This window comes from Canis lupus, chromosome 32 (assembly GCF_003254725.2).
Source record: "Canis lupus dingo isolate Sandy chromosome 32, ASM325472v2, whole genome shotgun sequence".
NCBI classification, from domain to species: Eukaryota; Metazoa; Chordata; class Mammalia; order Carnivora; family Canidae; genus Canis; species Canis lupus.
The window spans coordinates 7,285,581-7,312,794 of NC_064274.1; the positions used below are offsets into that span (position 1 = coordinate 7,285,581).

Consider the following 27,214-nt stretch of genomic DNA (forward strand, 5'->3'; position numbering starts at 1 on the left):
TTTTATAAGCGGCATTTTAAAATTAACAAGAAACAATTTAAAAAGTTATCATATTCATACTTTTAATGAAAACATCTACATATTTTTCACCCAAAACTCCTCACATTTTTAAATAATTTTTCAGTGTCTCCAAAGCTGTGCTTTGTTTATTCTCCAACCAATTATCACTAATTCTCACTCAGCCTCCTTCAGAAATCCTTCCTTTACCCCTTTCCATCCACCTGTGAAAGTCTTCTTTAGCAATAAAAATTGTATTAAAAAAAAACCACCACACACGTGCAAAACACAACTGAAAGTCTCCACTGAAACAGGATCAGGCAATATTTCCCGATATATACCTAAAAATATATAGCAGTCTTCTCCTTTTGTCTCTCTCATTCCTGTTCTTTTGCTGCCTTTCTCTCTCCCCCTCTTAGTCACTATTTAAAACTTATAGTGGCAATCATTAAGTAATACTCAACCCTCCATTTGGTATTCAGATATAAAGTTAATGCTGAATTACTGATAATTTTATATTAGCCAATTTCAATGAAATCATTATGTTCTACTAAAATATAGTCAATCAATAAATGTATCACTCATTCTTACAGTTCTGATGATATTTTTTCAACTGGAAAACTTAAGTAATTATTTGATACTAAACCAATATAAGAGTTAAAAAAATATGATGAGGCAGAGACATTTACTATTATTTTCTTTTTAATAAACTCAATTAAAAAATGTTTGATGCTTTTTATTATTATTATTATTTTTTTTTTTTTTAGAGAGTGTGCACAAGTGGGTGAAGGAGGGGCAGAGAGAGATACACACACCCTTAAGCAGGTTCCATGCTCAGCATAGAGCCTAATGTGGGGCTTGATCTCCCAACTCTCAGATCATGACCTGAGCCAAAATCAAGAGTAGGATCCTTAACTGACTGAGCCACTCAGGCACCCAAAACTCCTTCTTAATATAATGAGGCTAAAACGGCAGTTTTAAGGTATTCAAGACTGATACTCAGTTTGTAGATTACTGATGAACTTAGCTGAATTGTTTTCTACTTGGTTGATTATAGTTAACATTAAGGATATTAAAAAAAATCCTTTACTTGATCCTTCTAGCTACCATCATGTTATCTTTCTATCCCTTTGTGAAAAACTTGCAGATACAGTGATTTAGACCCACTGGTCCAGCCTCTGCCTCTGGCCTCCACAGCTTCTCAAAGCTGGATTCTTCACTGTTGCTCCAACCTTCAGGTTCACCCATGCCCAACTCCAAAGTAAATCAATCAATTCATTCATTCATTCATTCATTCATTCATTCATTCATTCAAGTATTTGCAGAGCACCAACCACATGCCAGGCATTGTGTTAGGTAGGCACTGGGATTCAGGGACAAATAACAATAAATATGGATTCTGCTTGTACAGGTTTTACATTCCTGTGGGGGTAAAATCAGCCAAATCACTGCACTAACCAGAATATAATTACAAACTGATAGGTTCTACTAAAGCAATGTGGTTCTATAAAGATACAATAAACTGACTGGACTCAGAGGCACAGGGAGGCTTCCCTGAGGAAGCGATGGTTATGTGGGTAAGGGTGAGACAGGAGATGGGGTGGGGAAGATGCACCAGTCTCACACTTAGTGAGCACTGGGGTGGGAAGGAACATCACGCGCTTGAGAACCGAAAAGGCCGGTATACCTGGAGTGCAGAGTGCAAGGAGGCTGGTGAGAGATGAGGATGGAGACAGGCAGAGGCCAAATCTACCACGGCAGACCATGATAAGGAATTTGGGCTTAATCTTAAAGGCAATGGAAACCACCACTGACAAATTTTAAGGAGAGAGGGGTAATACATTCTGAGTTTACATTTTGACAAAATCAGTCTGTGAAGAGTTATTTGGAGAGGATGTGGGAAAGCATGGCAGAATGGATGCAAGGCAGTCAGCCCAGTTAGGGGACGATCACACTGCCCAGGCAGAAGACTGCAGGAGCACGGGCCCCAGTGTGCCGGTGCAGAGAGCAGGCTGCAAGCAGCCTATATTACCTGCCTCGTTTTGCCTCAGATTCTTTTTACAAAAGAGGAGTCACATTACTTAATTCAAAGGTATGCAAGGATCAGAGATTCAATACATAAAGTGTCTAACAGGGTGTCTAAGGTGTGGCTGTGATAAATAGATGATAACCGGAGGCTCCCTGAATCCTATGGCCCAACCACTGTTACGTTCTCTCATCAATTCCTAGAGTTTCCTTCTCTCCACCAAACACCGGCCTAGTCTCTCCAGGGGTGCTCATCTGTACCCTCCTGCCCTGACCTCACTGCCCAACTCACAGACCTCACCCTTCTTGCTTCTCACTTCTCTTCCAGCTGATTGTTTCTGTCTAGAGGACTTCTGCTTCATTTCCAGCTCTAAAGGTTTTCCTGCTCTCCACCATGTCTAGAATTCCAGCATTCTTCCACAACTAGAGCCCTATTGTGAACCCCCACTTCATGGTGTAAGAGGAACCCTGCTGGCCTGGCCTCCTCCTGACTGGGTCCAGTTTCTTGAGTTCTGCCTCCTATGGGCAAGCTTGGAACAACAGCTGCCTACCTGCTAATCTCCTGAACCAACTGCTGCCTGATTTCTTGCTGGGGCACTTCAACTGTTAAAACAGAATTTAAACGCGACTGTTTGTGCCCCATAGATCTTGTATTGCCAGGTCCAGAAAACCATATCCCTGTGGCCAAGTCAGTTTTCCTAGTCTCCCTGTTACCTGAGCACTTCCATCTTAAGGGAAGTTCCAACTCCCTCCCAATTCCACTACTTTTGCTGAGTCCTAACTCATATACATACTTGTCAGATGTATGCATTATGAATATTTCCTCTGGGCCTTCTCACTTTTTTAGCAATGTCTTTTGAAGATAATCGTAAAAATTATGATGAAGTCTATTTAATTGAATTTTTCCCTTCATGGTTTATGTTTTTCGTTTCCCGCATAAGAAATCTTAACCCAAGGTAACAAAAATTTTTCTCCTATGTGTCCTAGAAATTATATTTTTAGCTTTTAAGTTTAGGTCTATGGTCCATTTTTAATTATTCTGGACAAAATTAGAGTGAGGTAAGAGTACAGATTAACTTTTGGTTTTGTTCTATATAGATACCTAGTTGTTCCAGCACCATTTATTGAAAAAAACAAACAAACTATCCTTTGTCCATTTAAATATCTTGACACTTTTTGTTAAAAATTGATCATTTTTATCATTTATAGGGGTGCCTGGCTGGCTCAGTCAGTAGAGCATGCAACTCTTGATCTTGGAGTACTGAGTTCGAGCCCCATGTTGAGTGCAGAAACTATTTTTTTAAAAAATTGATCATGTATGTGTGGGCCTAATTCTGGACTTATTGATCTATTGGTCTATATGAACCTTGCACCAATATCACACTGCCTTGATTACTGAAGCTTTATAGTAAGTCTCGAAGTAGTGCGAACACTCTTTGTTATTTTTTCACAAAATTAATTTTGGCTATTCTACTTTGTGTTTCCAAAATAAATTCTATTAGCCTTCAATTTCCACTAAACAAGTCTATTTACTGGAATTGCACTAAATTTATATACCAATTTAGGAAGTATCAACAGATCAAAACTGTTCTAATTCTTTTTTTTTTTAAGATTTTATTTATTTATTCATGAGACACACAGAGAGAGGCAGAGACATAGGCAGAGGGAGAATCGGGCTCCCTGCAAGGAGCCCAATGTGGGACTCGATGCCAAGACTCCGAGATCATCTGTCAAAAGCAGATGCTTAACCGCTGAGCTACCCAGGTGTCCTGACTGTTCTAATTCTTGACCATGGTATCTCTCTCCATTTATTTAGGTCTCCTTTAATTTCTCTTAGCAGTTTTACAATTTTCAGTGTATAGATCTGACATATATTAAATTTATCCCTAAATACTGAATGTCTTTTGATGCTCTTGTGAAAGGAGTTGTTTTTTCTAATTATTTGTAGTGAGTGTATTATTTGTAGATACAATTGAGTTTTGTACATTGACCCTGTATCCTAGACATGCTGATTACACTCTAGTTTTCTTGTACGTTTTTTTCCTTTGGATTTTTCTTGAACCTAATATCAGCAAATAAGACAGTTTTACTTCTTCCTTTCTAATCTATGTGCCCTCGTTTTTCTTCCTGTCTTGTACTGGCTAGGATTTCTGATGTATGCTGAAAAGTAGGTAAGAACAGACCTCTTTTCTTTTCCTGATCTTAGATGGAAAAACATGTAGTCTTTCACCATTAAGTGTGATGTTACTTGTAATTTTTTTTTTTGTAAATAAACACCCTTTAGCAGGTTGAATATAATCTCTTCTACTCCTAGTTTGCTGAGTTTTTATCATAAATGGGTGCTGAATTCTGTCAAATGGATAGTAACATTGAATTCTGAATGTCAAATGAATAGTTACATTGACTTTTGAATTTGCATTACTGGAATAAACTCTGTTTTGCTGGATTACTAATACTTTGATAAGGATTTTTATAACTATTTTTACCACAGATATTGGCCTTTACTTTTCTCCTCTTGTAATGTCTTTGTCTGCTGGTCTCATAAGATGAGATGAGCAGTGTTCCCTCTTCCTCTACTTTCTGGAAGAATGTGTTTTCCCTCCTTAAATGTTTGGTAGAGTTTACCATGAAGTCAGTTGGGCCTGGACTCTTCATTGTGGGAGGTTTTAAGTTAAAAATTCAATTTCTTTAATAGATATAGGACTAGACTTTCTACTTCTTTTTCAGTCAGTTTTGGAAATTGTCTTCCAAGAATTTTTCCCATTTCATCTAAGTGGTTGAATTCAATTTTCAGTATTCAAGGATACAGTTACTCAAGGATTATTCTTTACTATCCCTTTAATATCTCTAGGATCTTTAGTGATGACCCTCCTTTCATTCCTGATATTGGTAATTTATGTATTCTCTCTTTTCCCTCTGATCAAATCAGTCAATAATCTTACTGATCTTTTCAATGAACTAGCTTATAGTTTCATTATTTTTTTCTCTTGTCTACTTTTTATTTCATTTCTGGGTTTTTTTGTTTTGTTTTGTTTTTGTTTTTTGTATTATTTCCTTCTTTCTACTTTGCCCCTCCCCTCATTCCTAAAGTAAAACTTAGACTATTGAATTTGGATCTTTCTTTTATTCTAATAAGCACTTAAAGCCATAAACGTCCTTTTAAGCACTTCTTTGGCTTCATGCCACTAATTCTGATATATCTATTTTCATTTTCATTCCATTCAAAATATTTTCTAATATCCCTTGTGATTTCTACTTTGACCACAGTCAGAGTATGCTATTTAATTTCCAAATATTTAGGTAATTCCCTGATATCCCTCTATTATTGTTGGTATACTATAATTATTTCTATTAGACACTTTACTATATTCGATTATTTCAATCCTTTTAAATGTATTGAGACTTGTTTAAGGTCTCAGAATATGATCTATGTTGGTGAAATATTTCACGTGCACTTGAGGAATATTCCACACATATGATGGTACACTGGAAAGAGTACAATCCAGCAAGGCAGAACTTACATTATAGTCCCATCAAAACCATAATTCACTGAATGATCTTAGATTACTCATCAATTCTCTGAGTCTGTTATATAATATATAACTTATCTAATATCTAATATATATTATATATAACTTATCTAATATATATCTTAATATATATAATTTAATATATAATTTGATGATCTTCATGATCTCTTCCTCCTTTACTAACTCCTTGGCAACCCTCCTACTACAGGTCTTTATTACATTATATATGGATTACTACAATTGCTTCTGAACTGAATTCTGAAGTACACTTTAGAATTCCCTCTGATGGGGATCCCTGGGTGGCGCAGCGGTTTGGCGCCTGCCTTTGGCCCAGGGCGCGATCCTGGAGACCCGGGATCGAATCCCACGTCGGGCTCCCGGTGCATGGAGCCTGCTTCTCCCTCTGCCTGTGTCTCTGTCTCTCTCTCTCTCTCTGTGTGTGACTATCACTCATAAATAAAGAAAAAAAAAAAAAAGAATTCCCTCTGATGAATGACAGTGTTACAACTCTGTAGTCTACCATTTAAGCATACTCTCCCATTTTTCCCAATTTATAGCACACAGTCTGACTTAATTTTTTCCACCCAACTTTCAACTCTTCAGGATCTGCAGCTCTCCTCTAGATCTATAGAATCTAGTCTGTTGACTCATCTCACACCATCTTAAACTGTCTCTTATTAATTCTATATTAAGTACCTTGAATGGCTTATTCCTTCTCTCTGCTTATCTAAGATGTCTATCTCCTTTACTACCCAGCACTGATTCCTTTTCTTCCTTATAGCCTTTCACTATTCTGAACTGCCAGGGAATATTATAACATTATTTATCTACAAGGTAATTAAAACTTATGGTATTTTTTATTTGATAATTACTTTTTGTATTTTCACCTAAACTATTCAGGTTAACGAAGGTAGACTGCATGATAGGTTTTTTTTTTTTTTAAAGATTTTATTTATTTATTCATGAGAGACACAGAGAGAGATGCAGAGACGCAGGCAGACGGAGAAGCAGGCTCCTTGCAGGGAGCCCAATGTGGGACTCGATCCCTGGACCGAGGATCATGCCCTGAGCTGAAGGCAGATGCTCAACCGCTGAGCCATGCACGCATCCCAGACTGCATGATAGGTTGGTTTTGTAGTGGAACAACAAATTCAAACCCTGTCTTTGCCACTTTATGGCCAGATGACCTTGGACACACTATTAAAATTTACTTAATTTAAGAATAACCATTGAAACACCTGAGTGGCTCATTGGTTAAGTGTCTGACTATTGATTTCTGCTCAGGTCATGATCTCAAAATCATGGGATCAAGCCCTATGTAGAGTTCTACCTTGGCCTCCCTGCTCAGTGGGGAGTCTGCTTGAGATTCTCTCTCCCTCTGCCCCTCCCCAACTTCACGCAAACTCTCTCTCTAAAATAAGTAAATAAATCTTAAAAAAAAAAAGTAACAAAGAAGTTTAATTCAAGAGTAATCCTAAAAGAGAGCTAAATTCTAAGAAAAAGAAGTTTTCCTACTGTTCTTTTTTTTTTTTAATTTTCTGCCTGATAAAGGCTATACTGATTTCACAAATGTTTATAATATCTTAGAATGATCATAGGGCTACAGGTGAACCTTATTCTTAACAAGGGCAGGTATGATGGATTATCCCATATCAGGACCTATGTCCTTATAGTTTCTTATATCCTCTAGAGTATCCAAAAAGTCTCTCACTTGTAGTGATGCCTAGTTATGATTTGTTGATTTTTCATATTTCACACAACTCAAAGCATTTAAAAAGGTATGTATGAATCTAGGTTCAGAGTTCTGTTAGACTGCTCTTTTCCACATCAGATTAGAAGCTAACATTTGTTTTCATACTTACAGTTCTCATAACTTTCAAATCTCTATTTTCTTGGGTAATGGTAATAAGATTTAGAAATAATGAAAAATACCTTCAAACCAATCAAAGAGAGAAACAAAGTTTGGATTCCCTTGGTGAATTCTTGAACAAGATGGCTATAACAGTTTTCCAACGGTCTGCTTATTAACTCCAATACCTATAAAAGTTAAAGCAATGTTTTGTGTTATTATAAAAAAATAAAGTGTTCCATATAAAATTTTATATTTTGTATAGATCTTATAGAAGCAGGTGGTGTTAAGGACATAAAGACAAACAAATAAGAATTTAGCAGGTGTTCTCATGAAAATGGGAGAAAGATAAATATACTTTTTGTTGTACTCTTTCTAATTCTTAATCACAGAGGAGAAAGAATCATTATTTAAAGAAATATTAGTGGGATGCCTGGGTGGCTCAGCAGTTAAGCATCTGCCTTTGGCTCAGGGCGTGATCCTGCAGTCCTGGGATCAAGTCCCACGTTGGGCTCCCTGCATGGAGCCTGCTTCTCCCTCTGCCTATGTCTCTGCCCCCCTCTCTCTGTGTATCTCATAAAGAATAAATAAAATCTTTAAAAAGAAAACAATATTAGTAATTAATTTTTAAAAGATGATATCATAAAAGGGCTAGCCCAAAGAACAAAAAAAGACAAAACAAAAAGCCAACAACAATCAGATTATTACCTGTTGCTTGTCTTTTTCTTGCAGTATAAGGATACTCTCCCCAATAGAATCTATTCCAGCACGGCCAGCTCTGCCAATCATCTGTTTATATTGATTCCTCTTTAAAAATTCCTTAGCAACATAGGGAGCTCTTAGAATAACTCTATGGAATTGATAATATTAATTAAAAGTACTAATCCATTTATGATAATATCTATTTTAAAAATTTAATTTCATTATATGTGATATTAAATTTAATGACAGTTAACTCAAAATAATAAGTAACTGCTATTTAACAAGAACCAACAACGTCCTAGATTATTTATGTACATTATCAGTAATTCTTACAAAATTCTTGGTAATAATGTTCTTTATTATTTTACCTTATTTTATTTACTTATTTATTTATTTTACAAAGAGGCTAACTGAAGCAAACTAAATTTGATAATTACTTTATTAAGTAATATAATAAAACTAAGAGGCAAACTAAGAGGCTTACCTCAACCCACAGAACTAATAATTACCAGGGCCATGGTTTGAATGCGTTGGCCTAGCTACGGAGCTTAATTGTTACTAGAACAACAGTCTCCAAAGACTGATTCTGATACCCCATAAACGAAAAATCTGACCATGCATCACCAACTTACTAATTTATTTATATTACTGTCAATTACATAAAATTGCAGGTTTCATCTGCTTTTGACCTACAAATAAGGCCATTTCCCTGTTCATGTATATAGAAGTCTATAGCCAGATTTCCTGTTTAAAAGTGAGAGGAAACCTATGTCATTTATCTGCTAATCAACCTACTCCTTTACAAATCTCAAGGACAGCCAAGATTATAACTTGGATTAAACACTTGGAGAAAACTAAGGGCATAAAAGAAAAGCAAAGAATATACAGAATAAATGTCTGACAGAAATAGGGAACAGAAAGAACTTTAAAAAGTTCCAATTGGGTGTCGCCTGGGTGGCTCAGTCAGTTAAGTGTCTGACTTCTGAGCATAGAGCCTGCTTGTCCCTCTCTCTCTCTCCTCTGCCACTCCTCCTGTTCATGCTCTCTCCCTTTCCTTCTCCCTCTCTCTCTCAAATAAATAAATGAAATCTTAAAAAAAAAAATAATTATTCAAGGATGGCAAAATAAAAAATAAATCAGGGAAGGAAGCCATGGGATACAAGAGGCAGTGGTAAACAAAAAGCATAATTGACAGGAAGTTTTAAATAATTACGTACTATAAGATGAAAGAAAATTAAAAACCTGGCAGTAAAATTCTAGGTAGTTGCAACATACAGTGGCAGTATAGGAGAATACCCAAATGTTAAGACTGTTGTTATGTTCAGGAGGGGATACAGTCATCGATTAATTCTAAAATGGCAGAAAAGCATGTTTGATTACAACTGTTACAATTTTAAGAGTAACATCTGGGATAAGAAAAATAAGATATATAACTTCCTTTTTTATCCTCCAATTGTCTGAAAAATGGAAAATTTAATCTGTGACAGAGATCAAAAATAAAAGAATGGAAAAAGATATACTTGGCCAAGAAAATGTAATCCTAGTGTTCAAAGTGAAATGAATCAGTGAAAAAAAAAACAAGGATCTATTATATTGATAAAAAATATGATTCAGCAGTAAGATATTTGAAATGAACCTTTATATACCTTAACAGTTTTGAAATACAAAGCAAAAACCTCTAGAAATGCAAAAAGGAGAAAGACAACTCCATAGTAATAATGCGAGACTAACATAACTCTCTGAAATTGACAGATCACAGAACCACAAACAGTAAGAAAACTGAGGGAGCTAACAACATAATTAAAAAATGTGATCTCCTGGAGATGTATAAAACTGCACATCCAGCAGAAGATACATATGTTTTTTAACATGGATGATTTCTAAAAATCACCCACACATTTGGAAAAAAAAAATCACAAATTTTAAAGTAAATTTTTAAAATAAAAATTATAAAGAGCAGAAATCAAAGGCCCATAGCTATACAGGTCCATAGCTTTGGTAATAACTGAAAAGATAATCAAAGATCTACTCTGAAAAAAGATACTAGACTCAGAAGTCTTTATGGATGACTTCTTTAAGGTTTCAAGGAAATCTCTATGTTAAATAAACTCTTTCAGATCATAAAAAATGGTAGAAAGCTTGCCAACTGTTTACAATTAGAAAAATAAACCCTACTGTCAAAACCAGATAGGGAGAGCACCAAAGAAGGAATTCTAATATCAGGAAATCTACTAAAGTTATTTTTCATTAAAATATTAAAGGAAACAAACCAAGGGCACTTGGGTGGCACAGTTGGTCAGGCAGCCAACTCTTGATTTCAGCTCGGGTTGTGATCTCAGGGTCATGAGATCAAGCCCTGCACTGAGCTCCGTGGTGAGCATGGAGTATGTTTGAGATTCTCCTTCTCCCTCTGCCCCTCTCCCTACTCTCAAATGAATAAATAAGTAAGATAAAGGAAATAAACCAATCAACTCAGCAAATGATGAAAAAATATCTGATAAATTCTCAACCACTACTGAGAAAAAATAGAACAACAAAACTCTTGGCAAGCTAAGAATTTTAAAAAGTTCTGAGCCTAGCTAATAGCTACTTATATCTTACCTTCGAGCTGGCAGATTAACACCTGCTGCTAGAGTGGATGTGCAGGTAAAAAGGCACAGAACTCCTGTGGAATAGGCCTCCTCCAAGAGTTTCCTTTCATCACTCGTTAAACCACTATGGTGATAAGCAACACCAAAAGGGATGGTGCGCTTTAAAATGGGACACAAGTTGCCACTGCTGATATTCTTCAAGTTCTTAATCACCTCATGTTTTTCTTTCTCCCTGTGTTTCAGATATTGTCTAGGAAAAAAGATCTGTTAGAAATATGAACCCTCAATCTTACAGCGACAAAGTGCCTGTTTTAATTTAATTGATGCACGTGAGCATTCTTTATTGAAAAACATATTACTTTCATTAACAGAAGTGTATAAAAATGTTCTTAGAATTTTGATTCTGATTCCATCAACTATTAGGTCTCTCCGCCTTTTTGTGAATCACAGAGCCTTGTGAAAATCTGATTAAAGCTAAGGAAAAAAAAACATAACAAACATAACACTTTGCTTATAAGTTCATGGACATGGACTTCTTGAAGTTCATTCTTATACTGCCTATGAATCCAAGGATGCTAGGTTTAGACACCTGCTATAGATGGTAGATGGTACAATTTTTTTTTTTCATTAGAACATACATTTTTATTGATGATTTAAAAAAATTTAAGTCATAAATTTTTTTCTCTGAAAATGGAAACATACTATCAAATCATATGTATTTATGTAAAACACTATTTGAACACTAGCATTTTAAAGATTTTATTTATTTATTCATGAGAGACAGAGAGAGAGAGGCAGAGACATAGGCAGAGGGAAAAGCAGGCTCTCTGCAGGGAGCCCAATGCGGGACTTGATCCCCAGACCTGGGATCGCACCCTGAGCCAAAGGCAGACACTCAACCACTGAGCCACCCAGGCGTCCCTAAATATTAGCATTTTAGAAGTTTTAATGATACCCCACAATATCTCTGCATCTAAAAGCACCTATTATTTTAAATTCCTTTTTGAAAAGAGAGAAAGGACTTAAAGAGTAAGTAAAACTAATTAGGAACTGACTTCTGAATACCAGTAGCAAAAAAATATAGTTTATGACGTACACATTATACCCACAGCCTGTGTTGTTTCAGTGTGCTGCATGGAAAGGACAGAAAGCTCTGGCTCTATTAGTCTGCTGTTAACTGTAGGAAGCCAATAACTTCATGAGAAGCTGAGAAACGGTACAAGGAGATAAAAGAACAATAAAGAATTGGCAAGAGAATGGTCAGATGTTATGGGCACAAGAATTAGAAGTGACAGCTGAGGAGGGAACAGCAGACTCTGTTATCACTTTCTAGTCAACATGTGGGGCCTTGGGAAGGATGTGTAGGATGAACTCAACTCTTAAGATATTATGTCTTACATGGGGTGAAAATATGGATAATCACCATATAATTTTAGAGAAGGGAGACACTACTTAGAACTGATCAGGTAAGATATGGTTACATGGCAGAAATTGAGATCTGAGCTGGGTCTTGAAGAATGAGTGTCAGAGAGGACAAGAGGCAGAGAAGCGACCTTTCCTGGCAAAGGATAAAGCATGATCAAAGGTACTAAATGAGAAGTTCAAAGCTAAACAATGAGTAGTTCACATGAGTTGCAAGGTGAATGAAGAGTAGAAGAAATAAGGAGGGAGAAGTAAGTTGGATCCCAGCCTGAATTCTAGACTAAGAAAGCACTGTGTTAGTATCATTTTGGGGGAGATTTTCAGGGAAAGTGATAGGACTAGATCTTTGACGGTTGTTGGCAAATAGTGTTTAAAAGTCATTTTTGACTTAGAAGTCAAAGGTAGTGACAGCTATAAAAAAGATAATAATTTTTCTTGAGATTGAGATAATCACTTGGGAAAATCTGTTTCAGGGGCACCTGGGTGGCTCAGTAGGTTGAGCATCCTACTTTGGCTCAGGTCATGATCTCAGGGTCCTGGGACTGAGTCCCACCTGGGGCTCCCTGCTGAATGGGAAGTCTGCTTGTCCCTCTGCCCCTCTCCCTGATTGCTCTCTCTCTCTCAAATAAAACAAATAAAATCTTAAAAAAAAAAAAAGTTAAAAACAAAAGTTTCAGTCTTTGCACTTAAGTAGACATAGAGGCATATTCTACTGCCCAGGTGGTTTTACCATATCAGCTTCTCATGCCATATATAATAAGGAAGCAAATAATTAAGATACAGTTAATATCCCAGGACTCTAAAGAAATCATGTTTTAAAGATATTGCTCAGATCAGAAGCCATTTAGCTCTAGATTTTACTTCATCTACATGTAAATTACAGAATATCAAATAGAATGCTCAAAACATTATTCACCATTTTCTAATCAATAGTCACCAAAAAGGGATGCTAAACTATACTTAGAATATTCAGCTTATGAAAGCAGTAATATGCAAAATGTATTTTAGAGGAAATTCTCCTTCAAAAAGTGTCAAATCCTATATCTTTAAGAAAAAGTATCAAGTATTAGGGCTCCTGGGTGGCTCATTTTGTTAAGCATCTGACTTGTGACTTAGGCTCAGATCATGATCTCAGGGTCATGAGAAAGCCATAGTTGCAGCTCTGCATTCAGCAGGGAGTCTGCTTGAGATTCTTTCCCTCTGCTCCTCCTGACTGTTCACTTGCTCTCTCTCTGATAAATAAATCTTAAAAAAAAAAAAAAAAAAGTAGCAAGTATCCATTATAATTCATTAACTAAGCGTTCTGGAAAACCAAATTTTCAAGTGCTTCAATGTTAAACATCAACATTTATGATCAAAATAAACTATTATCATCAAAAAGCAAAATAAGTCAGAGGTACAGCTAATAAATTGCATGTCTCTCAGTCAAATGTTAGTTTCTAAATTTCTACATCACTTAGCCAGTGCTAAAATTCCCTTAAATTATTCTACTAAACAAATGATTTACTGAGACTACCTCGATAATTTAATTTCCTTAGATTTTTAAAATCAGTATCACCATTGCAAAGGCAGACTATTAGTTAATGCAATGGGAAACTCCCTGACTCTATTCCAAACATCTAGATCTTTGTGCTGGTCAATAATTTTAACTCTCTTAGACCAATCCATGAGAGTAGGACTGGAAGGGGAGGTAGGCACTCACTAGATTAAAATCCAGGGTAATAATGGTCTATGGTGATACAGAATTGGCTAAGGGGCCAAAAAGAAGTCTGAAAAATCCAAAAAAACTACACGTGAGACAAAGGTACAGAAAAAAACTGAATGGTTCATACTTAAGGTCACTTTATACTTATCTCTAGGAGTATAACAGAGCCAATATTAAAATACTATCAAGTAACAAACTAATAAATTTCTTAATTACTTTAGAATTTTAATTCAACTGTCCCTACAGCTTAAGCGTGGTTTACTAAGAAAACAAAGGCAGCAGTATTATATTAAAGAGAAGGCTAAACTAAAGATATGATTCATATTCATAGTGATCAGTGACTGGTCCTTTGGCTATTGTAGCCAATGGTTGATGTTGGCTGCATGTTGAACCTGCTTGGAGAGTTTTACAAAATAATGATGCCTGGGTCCAATCCTCAGAGATTCTGATCTGTCTGGGATGTAATGTGGGGACTAGGATTTTTAAAAGTCCTTGAGAGGATTCATTTGCAGTTAAGATTGATTATCATTGATCTAAGCCATTATAAAGCATTCTCTTATAAGCCTTAGAATTTTTCTTTGACTATTTCACATTTATGAATTTTATAGTTAAACTTTCTTCAAGGTTAGGCCTTTAGAATCTAGAGTAGCAACTTAATATGATGTTCTACCAGAAATAATTAGTGCTTGTTGAATAAACAGAATACACAGCATATAAATCATGATAAAATAAAACAGTATTTTTAAAAGATTAACGTACTTGCTTAAAAATCTGCATATCATTTCTGCTACATTTTCACAGTTCTTCTTAGTAGGACAGAAAACCAAGCAGGAATGATTGGGAATAACTTCTGTTGCCAATGCTACTAAGTGATCCGGATCCATCTTTTTCAGGGTATCAGAATACTGTACAACAAGATGCAGGAAAGACGCAGTTAGCAACCATGAAAACCTATCATCTTACCAGAGTGCTTTTTTTTTTTAATATTTTATTTATTTATTCATGAGAGATGGAGAGAGAGAGAGAGAGAGACAGAGACAGAGACAGAGGCAGAGACAGGCTCCATGCAGGGAGCCCGACCTGGGACTCGATCCCGGGACTCCAGGACCATACCCTGGGCCAAAGGCAGGCACTAAACTGCTGAGCCATCCAGGGATCCTCTTACCAGAGTGCTTTGAAAGGTAAGGAAACTATCTGTAATTCTGAATTTCTCATTTAACAAATCTAATCATTTAAAAGAAAAGATAAAACGCAGATGGAACACCAAAATGTTAAGTCCCACTTTTAGGTTATTAGGGTTTTAGGGTATATTTGGTTTTAAATTAAAGAAGTGAAAAGAGTAAATGTTATTAATAGCCTCTCCTGCATGTTCATCTCCACCAAAGCAAAACAAAAAAGTCCACAGAGAGAAACACAGATTGGTCCTAGTAACAGTCAAAGGACCACATAAACAAGATATATCTTTTACTATTACTAGCAGTTTTCATAAACATAGATTCAATCATACTACAGGATATATTTTCACAAATAGAAAATGTATTCATCAAGCAGACACAAGGAACCCAACATAAAGAAAAATATAAAATCATTTAAAACTCTCACTTCTTTCAACTTTACTGAAAACTAAGATACAGATTTAGAATAATATATTTTTATAGAATTCTAAAAATATTGTAAAATCCCTTTCTCCCCCTTTTAATATCCTTTATATAAGTCACAGAACAGTAACATAGCAGACATTAATGTTTTCAGACCTAGTATCTGAACTACATAGCCCACAAAAATTTCTTGTTTTGTACTTGTTGCTGAATGAATAAACGTTTAAAGCAGAGATCTCCAGATTTTCTTGGTTCATGGAGCTCCAGGGCCAAAAGAAATACCTAACAGCTTTGTTTATTAGGTATTTAGGTACAGACAACTTAAGTATGAATTTCCTCACAATTTAATAGCCATTTGCATAAATAACACACATCAGTTGAATGAAGAAAATATTATTTCATTCTTAACCACAAATAGCCCACTAACAGGATGTGCTCACAACTGGGCACTGAAGTCTTTCAAATCTTCGAATCAGATTGGACATGACTACCCTTTTTCTGTCCCACATGGATTTTCACATGGTATTTGTTTACAGTAACTGCAAACAAACAAAAAACTTCACTAAGGTATGTTATCATAGAAAGGAATACAGTGTATCTGATGTCCAAACTGGAAACTACTTAGAACCAGTAGTTTGTATGATGTCCAAAAGAGGTCAAGCACCAGCTGTTTCTCTAAAATATCTAAACTATCTCATAGTACCCTGTGAATCTTCTGTGGTGCCCCAGGGCATCAAGTCTGGAAAGCTCATATTCCAGGGTTATCAATGTTACCTGACAATTAAGGAGACGTGAGAAAGTCATTCCGTTCTCAGCTTTGCTGTCAACCTCATATATTGCATCGTTTATTTTCAAATATTCTTTTAATTCAACCTTGAATTAGAAGGACATTTATAGTTTATACCATATATAACCTCCTCTTTCCAGTTTTAAATTTTGTAAAATGTTGTAAAAATGGACAAAATTGAGCTTTTATAAGGTATGTAAAACATGCCTCAATTTAAAAGTTTTTTTTTTATCATTTCTTTAAGTCTCTTTTTCCTCTTTCAATCAAAATAGGGATTAAATCCTTGAAGAAATACTTTTAAACAGCCACTAGCTAAAAGAAAAGCAGACACTTGTATTTGTTACAAGTATAAATAAGTCAATGTTCACATTGTCTTGTGTTATTCCTCAAGATCTAAAATTTTCTGTCTTATCAGACACCAGGTTTTTTTTGTCCATTTTATTTTTTTATTTTTTTTAATTTTTATTTATTTATGATAGTCATACAGAGAGAGAGGCAGAGACATAGGCAGAGGGAGAGCAGGCTCCATGCACCAGGAGCCCAACGTGGGATTCGATCCTGGGTCTCCAGGATCGCGCCCTGGGCCAAAGGCAGGCGCCAAACCGCTGCGCCACCCAGGGATCCCTCAGACACCAGTTTTAATTCTAAATACCACCATATTATTTTTAATTTAAGCATTTGTAGCCAAATATGTTTATAAATAGTTCATTGCACTTTTGAAAGAATAGTGTCTAATTTGACTATTAAAGTCAGCAAATATCTCTCAAAAATTCATGCACACTAGCAGTGCAGACAGAGTATATGTTCATTATAAGTGACTTTCAAATAACTATAAATTATATTTATTTACTTAAGTCTTTTTGGGAATACCATTATTATGGGCTTAAATTTAAATCCACATGAAGTCTTAACTTATTAAAAAAACGCTGTAACTACCAAAGCATAAATATTTGAAAATATTTTAACTTTTAAGATAAATGTTTTTATGGCCAATAACTCAAAACTTGACTAAATTTTGGCCAAATGAAAAAATTCACCCCTACAGAATAAGAAGAGTGGAAAAATAGAATGCGTCTGGAAAATTTCATTCAATAAAAATTCACTGAAGGTCCACAGGCCAAGCATTGTCCCAGGTGCTACAGATACAGTAGCGACTCAAGCCAAGATCCCTAACAGTTTACATTCTCTGTACATAAACTCTTATTAGCATATAGCCATGGGGGTGGAGTTATGCCCCTTCACTACTCTATAGACTTTTTTTTTAAAAAATAGTATGTTTGCTACTTTTCTTTCTAAGTAAGATGATATATAAAAATATCCATACATGCAAACCTTAGGTACATACTGGTCTAAACTGACTGGTATAATATTCGGCTTGAAGGAACTTTTGTAGGTCTTCAACATTGGTCAGTGTTGCACTCATGCCAATAATTTGAGTTGTTTCTAAAAAAACAAACAAACAAACAAAAAGATTGAGGAAAATGTTATTAAGTTTAACACAATAGTAATTTTAGCAACCTTTTTGTGATCTGGATTCTTTTTGAGTGATCTGGGAAGGATCACTCAAAGGAGGGAGTGGGGAGGAGGTACGAAAAATATGAAGATATAAGCAGAGTATTATTCTGGCAATCAAAAGCTGAAAACTTTTAGGTATCTTGACAGTCACTATTTGGAATTTTACAAAATTTCACCCTTGGCAAAAAGGTCAGCTCTTTACCAAGACTTCTAAGCAACAATAATGAGTATAAATATGCTTGTTGATATCTGGACCACTGTTATGAAGAGTTGTAATATATGTCTCACAGGTATAGCTATAGGCAGATGTACAGAGTAGGATGCAGGGCTGAATAGGTCCTGAACTCTTGCCAAAATCATCCCCTTAGGGGATTTTGTGATCAGGTTGTCAATTTTTTTTTTCCACAAAGGTGGAATGAAAGTCATGAAGCTGCATGTCCTTCTGGGCAGTATAAAATGGCTGCTTTCCATAGGAAAACAGTTCAATCAGGCAGGTTCTATTACTATTATCCATTTTATAAAATTTTGTTTATTATTTAAGTAAAGCTGACATACAGTGTTATATTAGTTCCAGGTATATAACACAGTGATTTCACAATTATATACATTACACACTATTCACCACAATAAGTATAGCTACCATCTGTCATCATACATTATTACAATATTACTGACTATATTCCTTTCAACCTATACCTTTCAACTCATGACTTATTTTATAGTTGTAAGTTTGTATCTCTTAATTACCTTCACGTATTTTGCCCTTTCTACTATTATCTATTTTTGATGCCTAAGGGAACAGAGGCACAGTTAATATAACTTGCTCAAGGTGGTTAAAAGTAAGTTTGAATTTTAATCCAGCTCCAGAGTATGTCCTCAACCATTATGCTATGCTATCTCTCAGTGGTAACACATGATCCCCCCCATAGAGACAGCAGGGAAAGCAAGAGAGAGTACTTCAGCATTCAAAGGAAAAAAGAATGATAAACAACCAAATGCTGAAGAAAAATAAGACAAGGACAGTCAGTGTACAATGGATTTGACAAATAGGTGATGATTCTCCTCCTTTCCTTGGCTATAATTTTTCCATAGAATTTGTCACCATCTGACACACCATACGTTTTCTTGTTTATTTGTTTATTGTCTACTCACTTTCACTAAAATACAGGTTTGATGAAGGCAGGGGCTTTGTGATATTCACTGCTATATCCTTAGCACTTAAAATAGTGTCTGGCACAAAGTAGATACTCAATGTTTTCAATGAATGATTATAAAGTGCTACAACGTGCCTAAACACCACTGCTATCAAAATTTTTTAAATAATTATTTTTTTAAGATTTTATTTATTTTGAGTGAGACAGAGATAGGGAGAGAGTATGAGCAGGGAGGAGAGGTAGAAGAGCTCCCCACTGAGCAGGGAGCTGGACATGGGTCTCGATCCCAGGACACTGAGATCATGACCTGAGTTAAAGGCAGATGCTTAACTGACTAAGCCACTCAGGTACCCCTTAAAAATAATTCTTAATATTTAAACTTTATAGTTAATAATTTTCCCATATATAAGCTATTGCAATATATAACTCAATAAGTTACTATAAGAGCATATCTATAGATAGGGAAGAAGACATTTAGAGCAAATATTTCATATACCTTGAAAGACCATCTGATGTTGCAAATAGCTCCTTAAAGTGACCACTTACATTTACTGCTTTATTGGTATGATGATGATGATACCAGTGGCAAGAAATGCTTATTGAGTGCTATGTGCTAGGCAATTGCTGAATGCTTTACACTAACTCATATAATCCTCACAACAATCCCCTCAGGGTGGTACCATCATTATCCCCATTTTACAGATGAAGAAATAGAAAGGCTGAGTCATATGCCTACACACTTATAGCTGGTAAATTGAGGATAATACGGGATGTCCTCAAATGTTAATCTCCTTCATGTTCACAACTCTGTTCATATACCTATTCTTCCAACAAAAATTTATAACTTTACTTTAGAAATAAAAAACCGAAGCAGGAAGCTTAAGTGTCTTACTGTAGGTTACATAGTCCAGATAGCGATAGAATTAAGTCTTTCATAGGCCTCCTGAGTATAAATCAATTAGTGACCATAACAGAAAAAATACTTACTGCTAGTGTAGAGGACTTTTGCTAGGGTCATTTCCAGTATAGCACCACGGCTCCCTTCACCAATCATGTGCAACTTTGAGATTTAAAAAAAGGACGGAGGGAGAAAAGTAAATTTGCATGTAATACCTATATAGAACCTGCATGTGTTTATATGAAATGAAGTAATCTTTGCTTTATAACTCTTACGCATTTTGGATATAGCAACTAGAGTACATATGCATTATATCACTGGTATTTTGGTTAATGAGGTTTGGGCACAACATCCTAACATATCTAGAATTCATAAGTACCATTATGAAATTCAACATATATACACATATATTCACTCTTCAAAAAATACTTGACACAAAACTGAATTTAAGATTACCAAGTATGAAATGTATTATTCAGTATTAATAAAATAAACTACTTATTTTCATAGAGGTACGAAGCAGATATACATAATAAATGTTAGTATAATAAAAAATGTTGACAAATTATAAAAGTAGTTACCAACCTCATCTACAACAACCAGACCCAGACTACTAATCCTTCCAGTTTCAATCAAGGAGTTCACCAGACTATTTCCTTTTTCAATAGTGGCAATATATAGAGACTTTTTTCCCCTTCTTTTAATTGGAGGAAATTTTCCTTTGCTTCCAGCATATTCTTCAACAAAGAAACCCAGTTCTATACCAAAACTTGACAAACCTGAAATCTAGAATATTAGTTAAAATAAACAAACAAAAAAAGTCCGATAAATAACTCAATTATCAAGTGCTCATGTTGATTTTCTAAAAATCTAAAATAGCATATAATACCAATGAAAAAGAACAAGGTCATATATAAGACATATATATCTAAGAAATGTCATAATTAATGTGTGGCTTTTTGCAAAATGAATGGAACTTTTAAACTACATAATTAAATTACATAGTTATGTAAATTAATTACATAAGTAAATTAAAACTATCTCCTCTGATGTAAAAAAAACCAGAATAACTTATTTTGTTTTTTTTTTTTTAAAGATTTTATTTATTTATTCATGATAGTCACAGAGAGAGAGAGAGGCAGAGACACAGGCAGAGGGAGAAGCAGGCTCCATGCAGGGAGCCCGACGTGGGACTTGATCCCGGGTCTCCAGGATCGCGCCCTGGGCCAAAGGCAGGATCCAAACCGCTGCGCCACCCAGGGATCCCTGAATAACTTATTTTGATAAAATAATTGGTTACTTTATGCTTGAAAAGGAAGGCTAACTATCAATATATCAAATAACAATATTAAAGTGGAATTTAATCCACCAGTTTAGAAAAAAAAATAGAATTCCTTTTGCAACAGGTAATTAGTATTAGATGAGATTTTGGGTAGGTCTTACATCTGCTTTTGCACATCCTAAAAATATTCTCTATCTCTTCTCAGTCAATAAAAAGTTGTTATATTTATGCTAGCTTTTATATTTGAATGTGAAAATGTTAGCAAATACTGCTTGTTAAAAAAAAGAATCACACCTTTTCTTGGACAATTGCCACATATGGTAGGATCATCAGAACATCTCTCCGCCGGCAAAGCAGTTCTTGTAGCATTAAAATCTCAGCCACAAGAGTTTTTCCACCACTCGTTGGCAAGGAATATATTAAGTTTTTTCTTTCTTGCACAGAATTCAATGTCAAGCAAGTGTGCTGCCATTCTGTGGAATTAAAAAAAAAAATGCTTTACTTTTCCCTTCTACAATTCAGTCTCAATAAAGTTTTCTAAGGAAAAATCAAATCCCACTCTGTATATCAATCTTCTAATAATGATGAGTGTAATTATACATTAATGTTGAATGTCAAACATCCCCAGGGCACAGTGGACACAGCTAGTGAGAGTTTAATTCTAATTCAGGCCTGGGCAGTGAAGTGGGCAACTAGGCCACTCATTTGTCAGGTGCACACTTAGGTCTAAGATTCCAAGTGGCCTCGGACATCATCTGAGACATCAGAGGAACTACAGCATAGTATGAGGATCTGTGTGGATTCTAAGGCTTTCTTTTCTTTCCTCTTTGTTCTGCAAGATTATTTAAGCTTCCCTTCCTCATCTACACAAACAATATCATAGATAGAAATAGGGAAAGGAGGAAAACAAAAATCTATGAGGTTTCATACACACTAAGAAAGACTATTCAACTGGCTGTCATGGGGAGCTGAACTCTGGTCTGAATACCATTTTGAACTATAAGAATATTTAAACCACAATAGGCTAGGATTGGGGTGCCTGGCAGTACAGCATGTGACTATTCATCTCAGGGTTGTAAGATCTCTACATGTTGGATGTAGACCTTACTTAAAATCTTTAAAAAATAATATAAAGGACTAAGATTATTAACTAGCACATCTAGGAGTTCCACAATTTAGCAAAATGGAATTGATGAAAAGGATCACATCAGATCCAAAACATAGTGTGAAAATTAGTCTAAGAACTCTATAGGCTAATCTAATAATGTGCATCATCAAAAGTCTTTAAAACACGCATCAATATTCTATCACTAGAAAAATGGGCAAAAGATATAATAAGACATTTCACAGCAGGGAGAAATACCTGCAAAAATGTTCAACTGTTATTTACTGGGTTGGCAAAATAAATACACAAATAAAACACAAGTAACTACTACTACTACTACCACACACACACACACACACACAAAAAGCCCCACATATGGACAATCCAGAGTTGACTCAACTGGGGTCAAATAGACATTCTTGTGTGTGGTTGCTGAGAGCATAAAATACCATCATCTTTTTGGAAAGCAAACTAACAGTATTGAAAATAAAACTGCACATTGTCAGTTCTAGCTCTCTACACTTATAGAAATAAAAGCAAGGACAGAAAGATTATGTGTAAGATGTTCATCATAGCAGTGTTTATATATAACAAAGAGCCATCAAGGGGTAAAGGTTAAATGAATTATTGCACAATTATATGATATTCTTTGCAGCTTGAAAATAGCTGGTAGACTGATTTTTAGACATGTTCAATATACAGTTAGGTAAAAGATCATAAATGTGTATCGGATCATATAAACCCAATTGTGGTACAGATACTAGAAAAGAATATATACATAAAAAGTTGGACTTGGGTGTATTACATTTTTCAAAAAAATTAAATTTAAAAAATGACTTATAGAATATATTACAAAGGTGTTAAAAATAGTTACATCTGAATGACTGCCAAGTGACTTTAATTTCTTGTAGTCTGGGGATTCCCAAATACTTGCAAATGACTTTTTTCCACTTTAAAAATACTTAAGCTTAATATTTAACACATATTAAAAAAATTTCAGACTGGTATTACCCATTACATATGAAACTGCAAACATTTGTGCGAAAATATAACTTGACTGTTTCTGCATCTTATCCAACTCAGATTTTTAAAGTATAAAATGACCAAAATAACAAATACTTAGTGATACCACTTATCTTCACACATTAAAAAAGATGATATTAACTTGGTTCTCAACATTTACATAAAACACATTAAGCATGCAATTCTATGATAAAAAAGCAAAAATAACAGTATAAGGTTGAGGTTCTCAAGCTCAGTGGTTCTCAAACATCTGGCACATTAGAATCCCCTGGAGGGCTTGTTAAAGGCAATTGCCAGGTCACACCCCTAGAGGTGGATTCAGTAGGTCTGGGGTGGTGCCTGAGAATGTCTATTACAAGTTTCCAGGTGATGCTATGCTGGGGTCCAGGAACTACACTTTGAGAACCATTGCTTTAGTGCAATGAAAACTGGCACACTATTTATGCTTTAAATCGGTCAGGTCATCAAGCCAGATTTATAAGTAAAAAGAGATTTAAAAACTTATTTGCTGAAGTTCTTACTTAGAAGCTACCAATATAGTTACTAACAGGCATTATTACCACAGTCTAATTTGGCACATCCTTGACACAGAACATAACTTACAAAACAACCATTATTGTTATGATTATTCCTTTTTAATATATTAGAAGCTAAGGCTCAGAGTGCAAAACTTGTGTTTAAGTGACAGGACCAGACTTCATAACTAGGCTGATGAACCCCAGCAGTTGAGAACCTACCAGAGCATACCAGCCACAGTGCTAATTACGTAAGAAAAGAGGAGTCAGAGAGCCCTGTCCTCAGGGTACTCACTGCAGGAGATGCAGATTAAACAAAGAACAAAGTGCAAGGAGAAAAGCAGAGGGAAGAAAGTTAACACTTACTTCAAGGGCAATACACACCTTTAGCTCTTTAACTGCAAACCTCACAATTTAGAATTTATTAGACTCTTGTAGTCTTATATTAGACTTTATTTCCTGTAGTTCTACTTTTCCACCTGATTGTCTTCTCCCTGAGGTGAGAACCATGTTTTCATATGGTTCATAAGGCACTAACATAGGAGTTTGAGAAATACTCATGAAGTGACTGGTCGGTAGGCTCATCTTTGAGGATGGCAACAACTGTCCCTTGTCTAAAATGACACATATCTGAAATATACACAAGGCCCTAAGATTTTTGAAAAACATCACAACATATATTGTTATTAATACTATCTCCTTGCATGTAACTCTTCAGCTATCTCTAAAGATGTTTAGTTTAATCAATGGTATTACTAATATTGACACTCACTTAGGACATGAGTAGTCAAAGGAACTTCAAGTTTTGGTACAGACTGTGTGAGAGCACAGAACCCAGAGCTGGAGTGGGCTGGGAATTATTTAAGGTGAGGAAAGGGAGGCAGCAAGGGTAATTGATTTGAGAAGTGTGGGGCACCTGGGTGGCTCAGCGGTTGAGTGTCTGCCTTTGGCTCAGGGTGTGACCCGAGGTTTCTGGGATGGAGTCCAACATCGGGCTGTCTGCATGGAGCCTGCTTCTCTAGACTCTGCTTATGTCTTTGCCTTCTCTCTGTGTCTCTCATGAATAAATAAAATCTTAAAAAAAAAAAAAAGAATTTGAGAATGTGACCATGAAGGGAAGGAAAGAGGTTCAGTAGCAGCAGCATAGGGATGGAAGGTTGAAAGGATTGATATTCTGTCTTGTTTTAAGATGAGATATAGGACCACAGAAGCATGTCTTCTATTGACTTGCACTAGTATTATGGTAATAATGGTAAATTTTTTTCATTTCAGCAAAAAGCATTACCATATAATTTTTCAATTCCCTTGAACTGAACATAAAGGTCTCTCACTTTGGTGGGTAATGAATAAAAAGGACCAAGGTCATCTGATGATGACTCAATTGCTTTCTTAGCAACATTAATTTCTTCAGATAGGAGAGTCTCTTTGAGCTGTTTAGTTCTAGAAAATACTGGTGTTTGGGCCTTGGCATTTCCAGTCATGGCACTTTTTAGATGTTCTTTAAGACTTTTTCTCCTATTCTCCTCTGAACTAGTTCCGACTTTAGAACAGGGATCATCAATTTGCTGGTGGTGTTCTGTGCTATTCTGCGGTAATTCCTCATTCCCAATCTTGTGAGAAAATGAGTTCCAATCCTTCTCTTTAGTAGATTGATCGCCCAAATCATTTGAAGAGTTCTGCAAATTTTCAAAGTATAAAACTTGTGAAGAGGGTACATCATACAAAAGATCAGGTTCAGGTTCAATAAAGACATCTTTGTGCCTACTTTGGTTCTTTGTGTGCTCATCCACTTTTAATTCAGTAAAGTTGCCTACAGTAGTAATGCTGAGTTTGTTGTGTTTGATGCTTCCTGAACAAAGATCTTTAATGGTAAGGTCTGAGGCATGTTTCCTAAGTTGAGGAACTTGCATATACTGTTGTTCCAGGTCATCAACTTGAGCTAAAAAAGAATTTTCAGCAAAGCTATCATAGTCACCAAACATGTCCTCTTCACTGTCATTATTCTGGAAAGAAAACAAAAAGCTTTAAAGTCAATTCTAGCTTCATTAAGAATAAAAATCACAACGTAGAGCTACACCAAGTATATAATTACATGGATCATAGACCTAAATGTAAATCATCCTACGAAATGGATAATATCGTTTCCACTTTACAGATGAAGAAATGGAAGCTCAGAGTGTTTAAGTGATTTGCCTAAGCTGCACTCCTAGGGTATGGTGATACTGGGATCCTAATTCTTAAACCAGGCCTAAATCCTTAAAAGGTAGCAAGACCATTAGCCATCTACTGGGATGTCATCTCATGAGAAGTTTCTGGTAACTGCAGCACCTTTCCCCCGCCCAGACTCCCAATCTACAGAGACTGGCTTGTAACAAAATCATGCTTGTATGACTGGACACTCCAAGGAGATTTTGTTACTAGGAATTTGGAATTGAGAAAACAGGATTTGGAGTCAGAAGTGTAGTTTACCTTCTTAGGGCCTGACTTCTGTTGTCAAATCTAGATAATGTAGCTTAACAAAGTACCCAGCACACAATGGGCGTGCGATAAATGGTAGGCACAATTTGCAGTAGGAGCAGCAGTAACTTGGCAATCTAGATGTACGTCTCAACCATGCCATTTATTCGCTGCATGAACTGTTATATCTTGGGGTCTACTTTTCATATCTCTGTAAAAATGAGGACAGCAGGGGATCCCTGGGTGGCTCAGCGGTTTAGCACCTGCCTTTGGCCCAGGGCATGATCCTGGAGTCCCGGGATGGAGTCCCCCAGTCCGGGGACTGGACTGGAGCTTCTCCCTCCTCCTGTGTCTCTGCCTCTCTCTCTTTCTAGGTCTATCATAAATAAATATAAATAAATAAATAAATAAATAAATAAATAAATAAATAATTTTAAAAAATGAGGATAGCAAAGCGATGCCTCCCAAGTGAGGATTAACAGCGATAATAAGTCGAGGGAAGCAAATGAAGGCTAGTAGGCAGCTGATCCACTGTCTGCACGGAGGAAGGGAACAGCCAAGATTTCGGAGTCTCCCGTTCCCTGGCTTCTGCAGCTGGGCTCCGCGTTCCTTCAGTGGCCCGCGCGGCAGGAGGCCTGCGTTTGTATCCTCTCCCCCAAAGCGGGCCATTAGACAAGGCACTCAAGGGATTTGGGAGCCGAGGAGATTGTACCTGCGCCGGCTCCACCTCCACCTCCACCTCCACGGTTTTCTCCCGCCGGCTCCCAACCACGGTCTCCTTCAACTCCCCTTCCTCCTCCTCCTCCTCATCGCCCGGCTCGAGCTCGGCTGCGGTGGGGGCGGCAAAAACGCTCCCTAGGCCAGGACGGCTCCTTTGGCGAACACGCACCCGCCGGCGGATGCGGGCACCACCTTCATCCATGGCAGGCGCCAAGGACCCCGCCAGAACCGAGCCCGCGAGGAAGAGAGCGTGGGGGGCAGGGCGTGGGCAGCCACTAAGGGAAAGCGCACTCGCCTCTGCATCCAGCTGAGGCTTACGCCCACAAGCCAATCGCGGGG

At 36.3% G+C, this 27,214-nt stretch overlaps 1 protein-coding gene across 8 annotated transcripts in view; it reads right to left on the bottom strand.

Moving 5' to 3' along the window:
- Positions 1-27,199, bottom strand: part of HELQ (helicase, POLQ like) — a 44,329-nt gene extending 17,130 nt beyond the window's left edge. For 4 of the 8 annotated variants that reach the window (XM_035709683.2, XM_025425812.3, XM_025425822.3 and 1 more), the window contains exons 1-11: positions 26,868-27,198; positions 24,984-25,701; positions 21,350-21,528; positions 20,359-20,559; positions 19,863-19,935; positions 17,552-17,649; positions 16,194-16,292; positions 14,581-14,726; positions 10,705-10,944; positions 8,110-8,251; positions 7,485-7,589 (exon numbers count right to left, since the gene is read on the bottom strand). In XM_035709683.2, the coding sequence (XP_035565576.1) occupies positions 7,485-7,589; positions 8,110-8,251; positions 10,705-10,944; positions 14,581-14,726; positions 16,194-16,292; positions 17,552-17,649; positions 19,863-19,935; positions 20,359-20,559; positions 21,350-21,528; positions 24,984-25,701; positions 26,868-27,077 (2,211 nt within the window). In that variant the 5' untranslated portion in view covers positions 27,078-27,198. The other 4 variants (XR_003127500.3, XM_025425830.3, XM_035709684.2 and 1 more) reach the window with 4 other exon arrangements.
- Between the last annotated feature and the right edge of the window lie 15 nt (positions 27,200-27,214).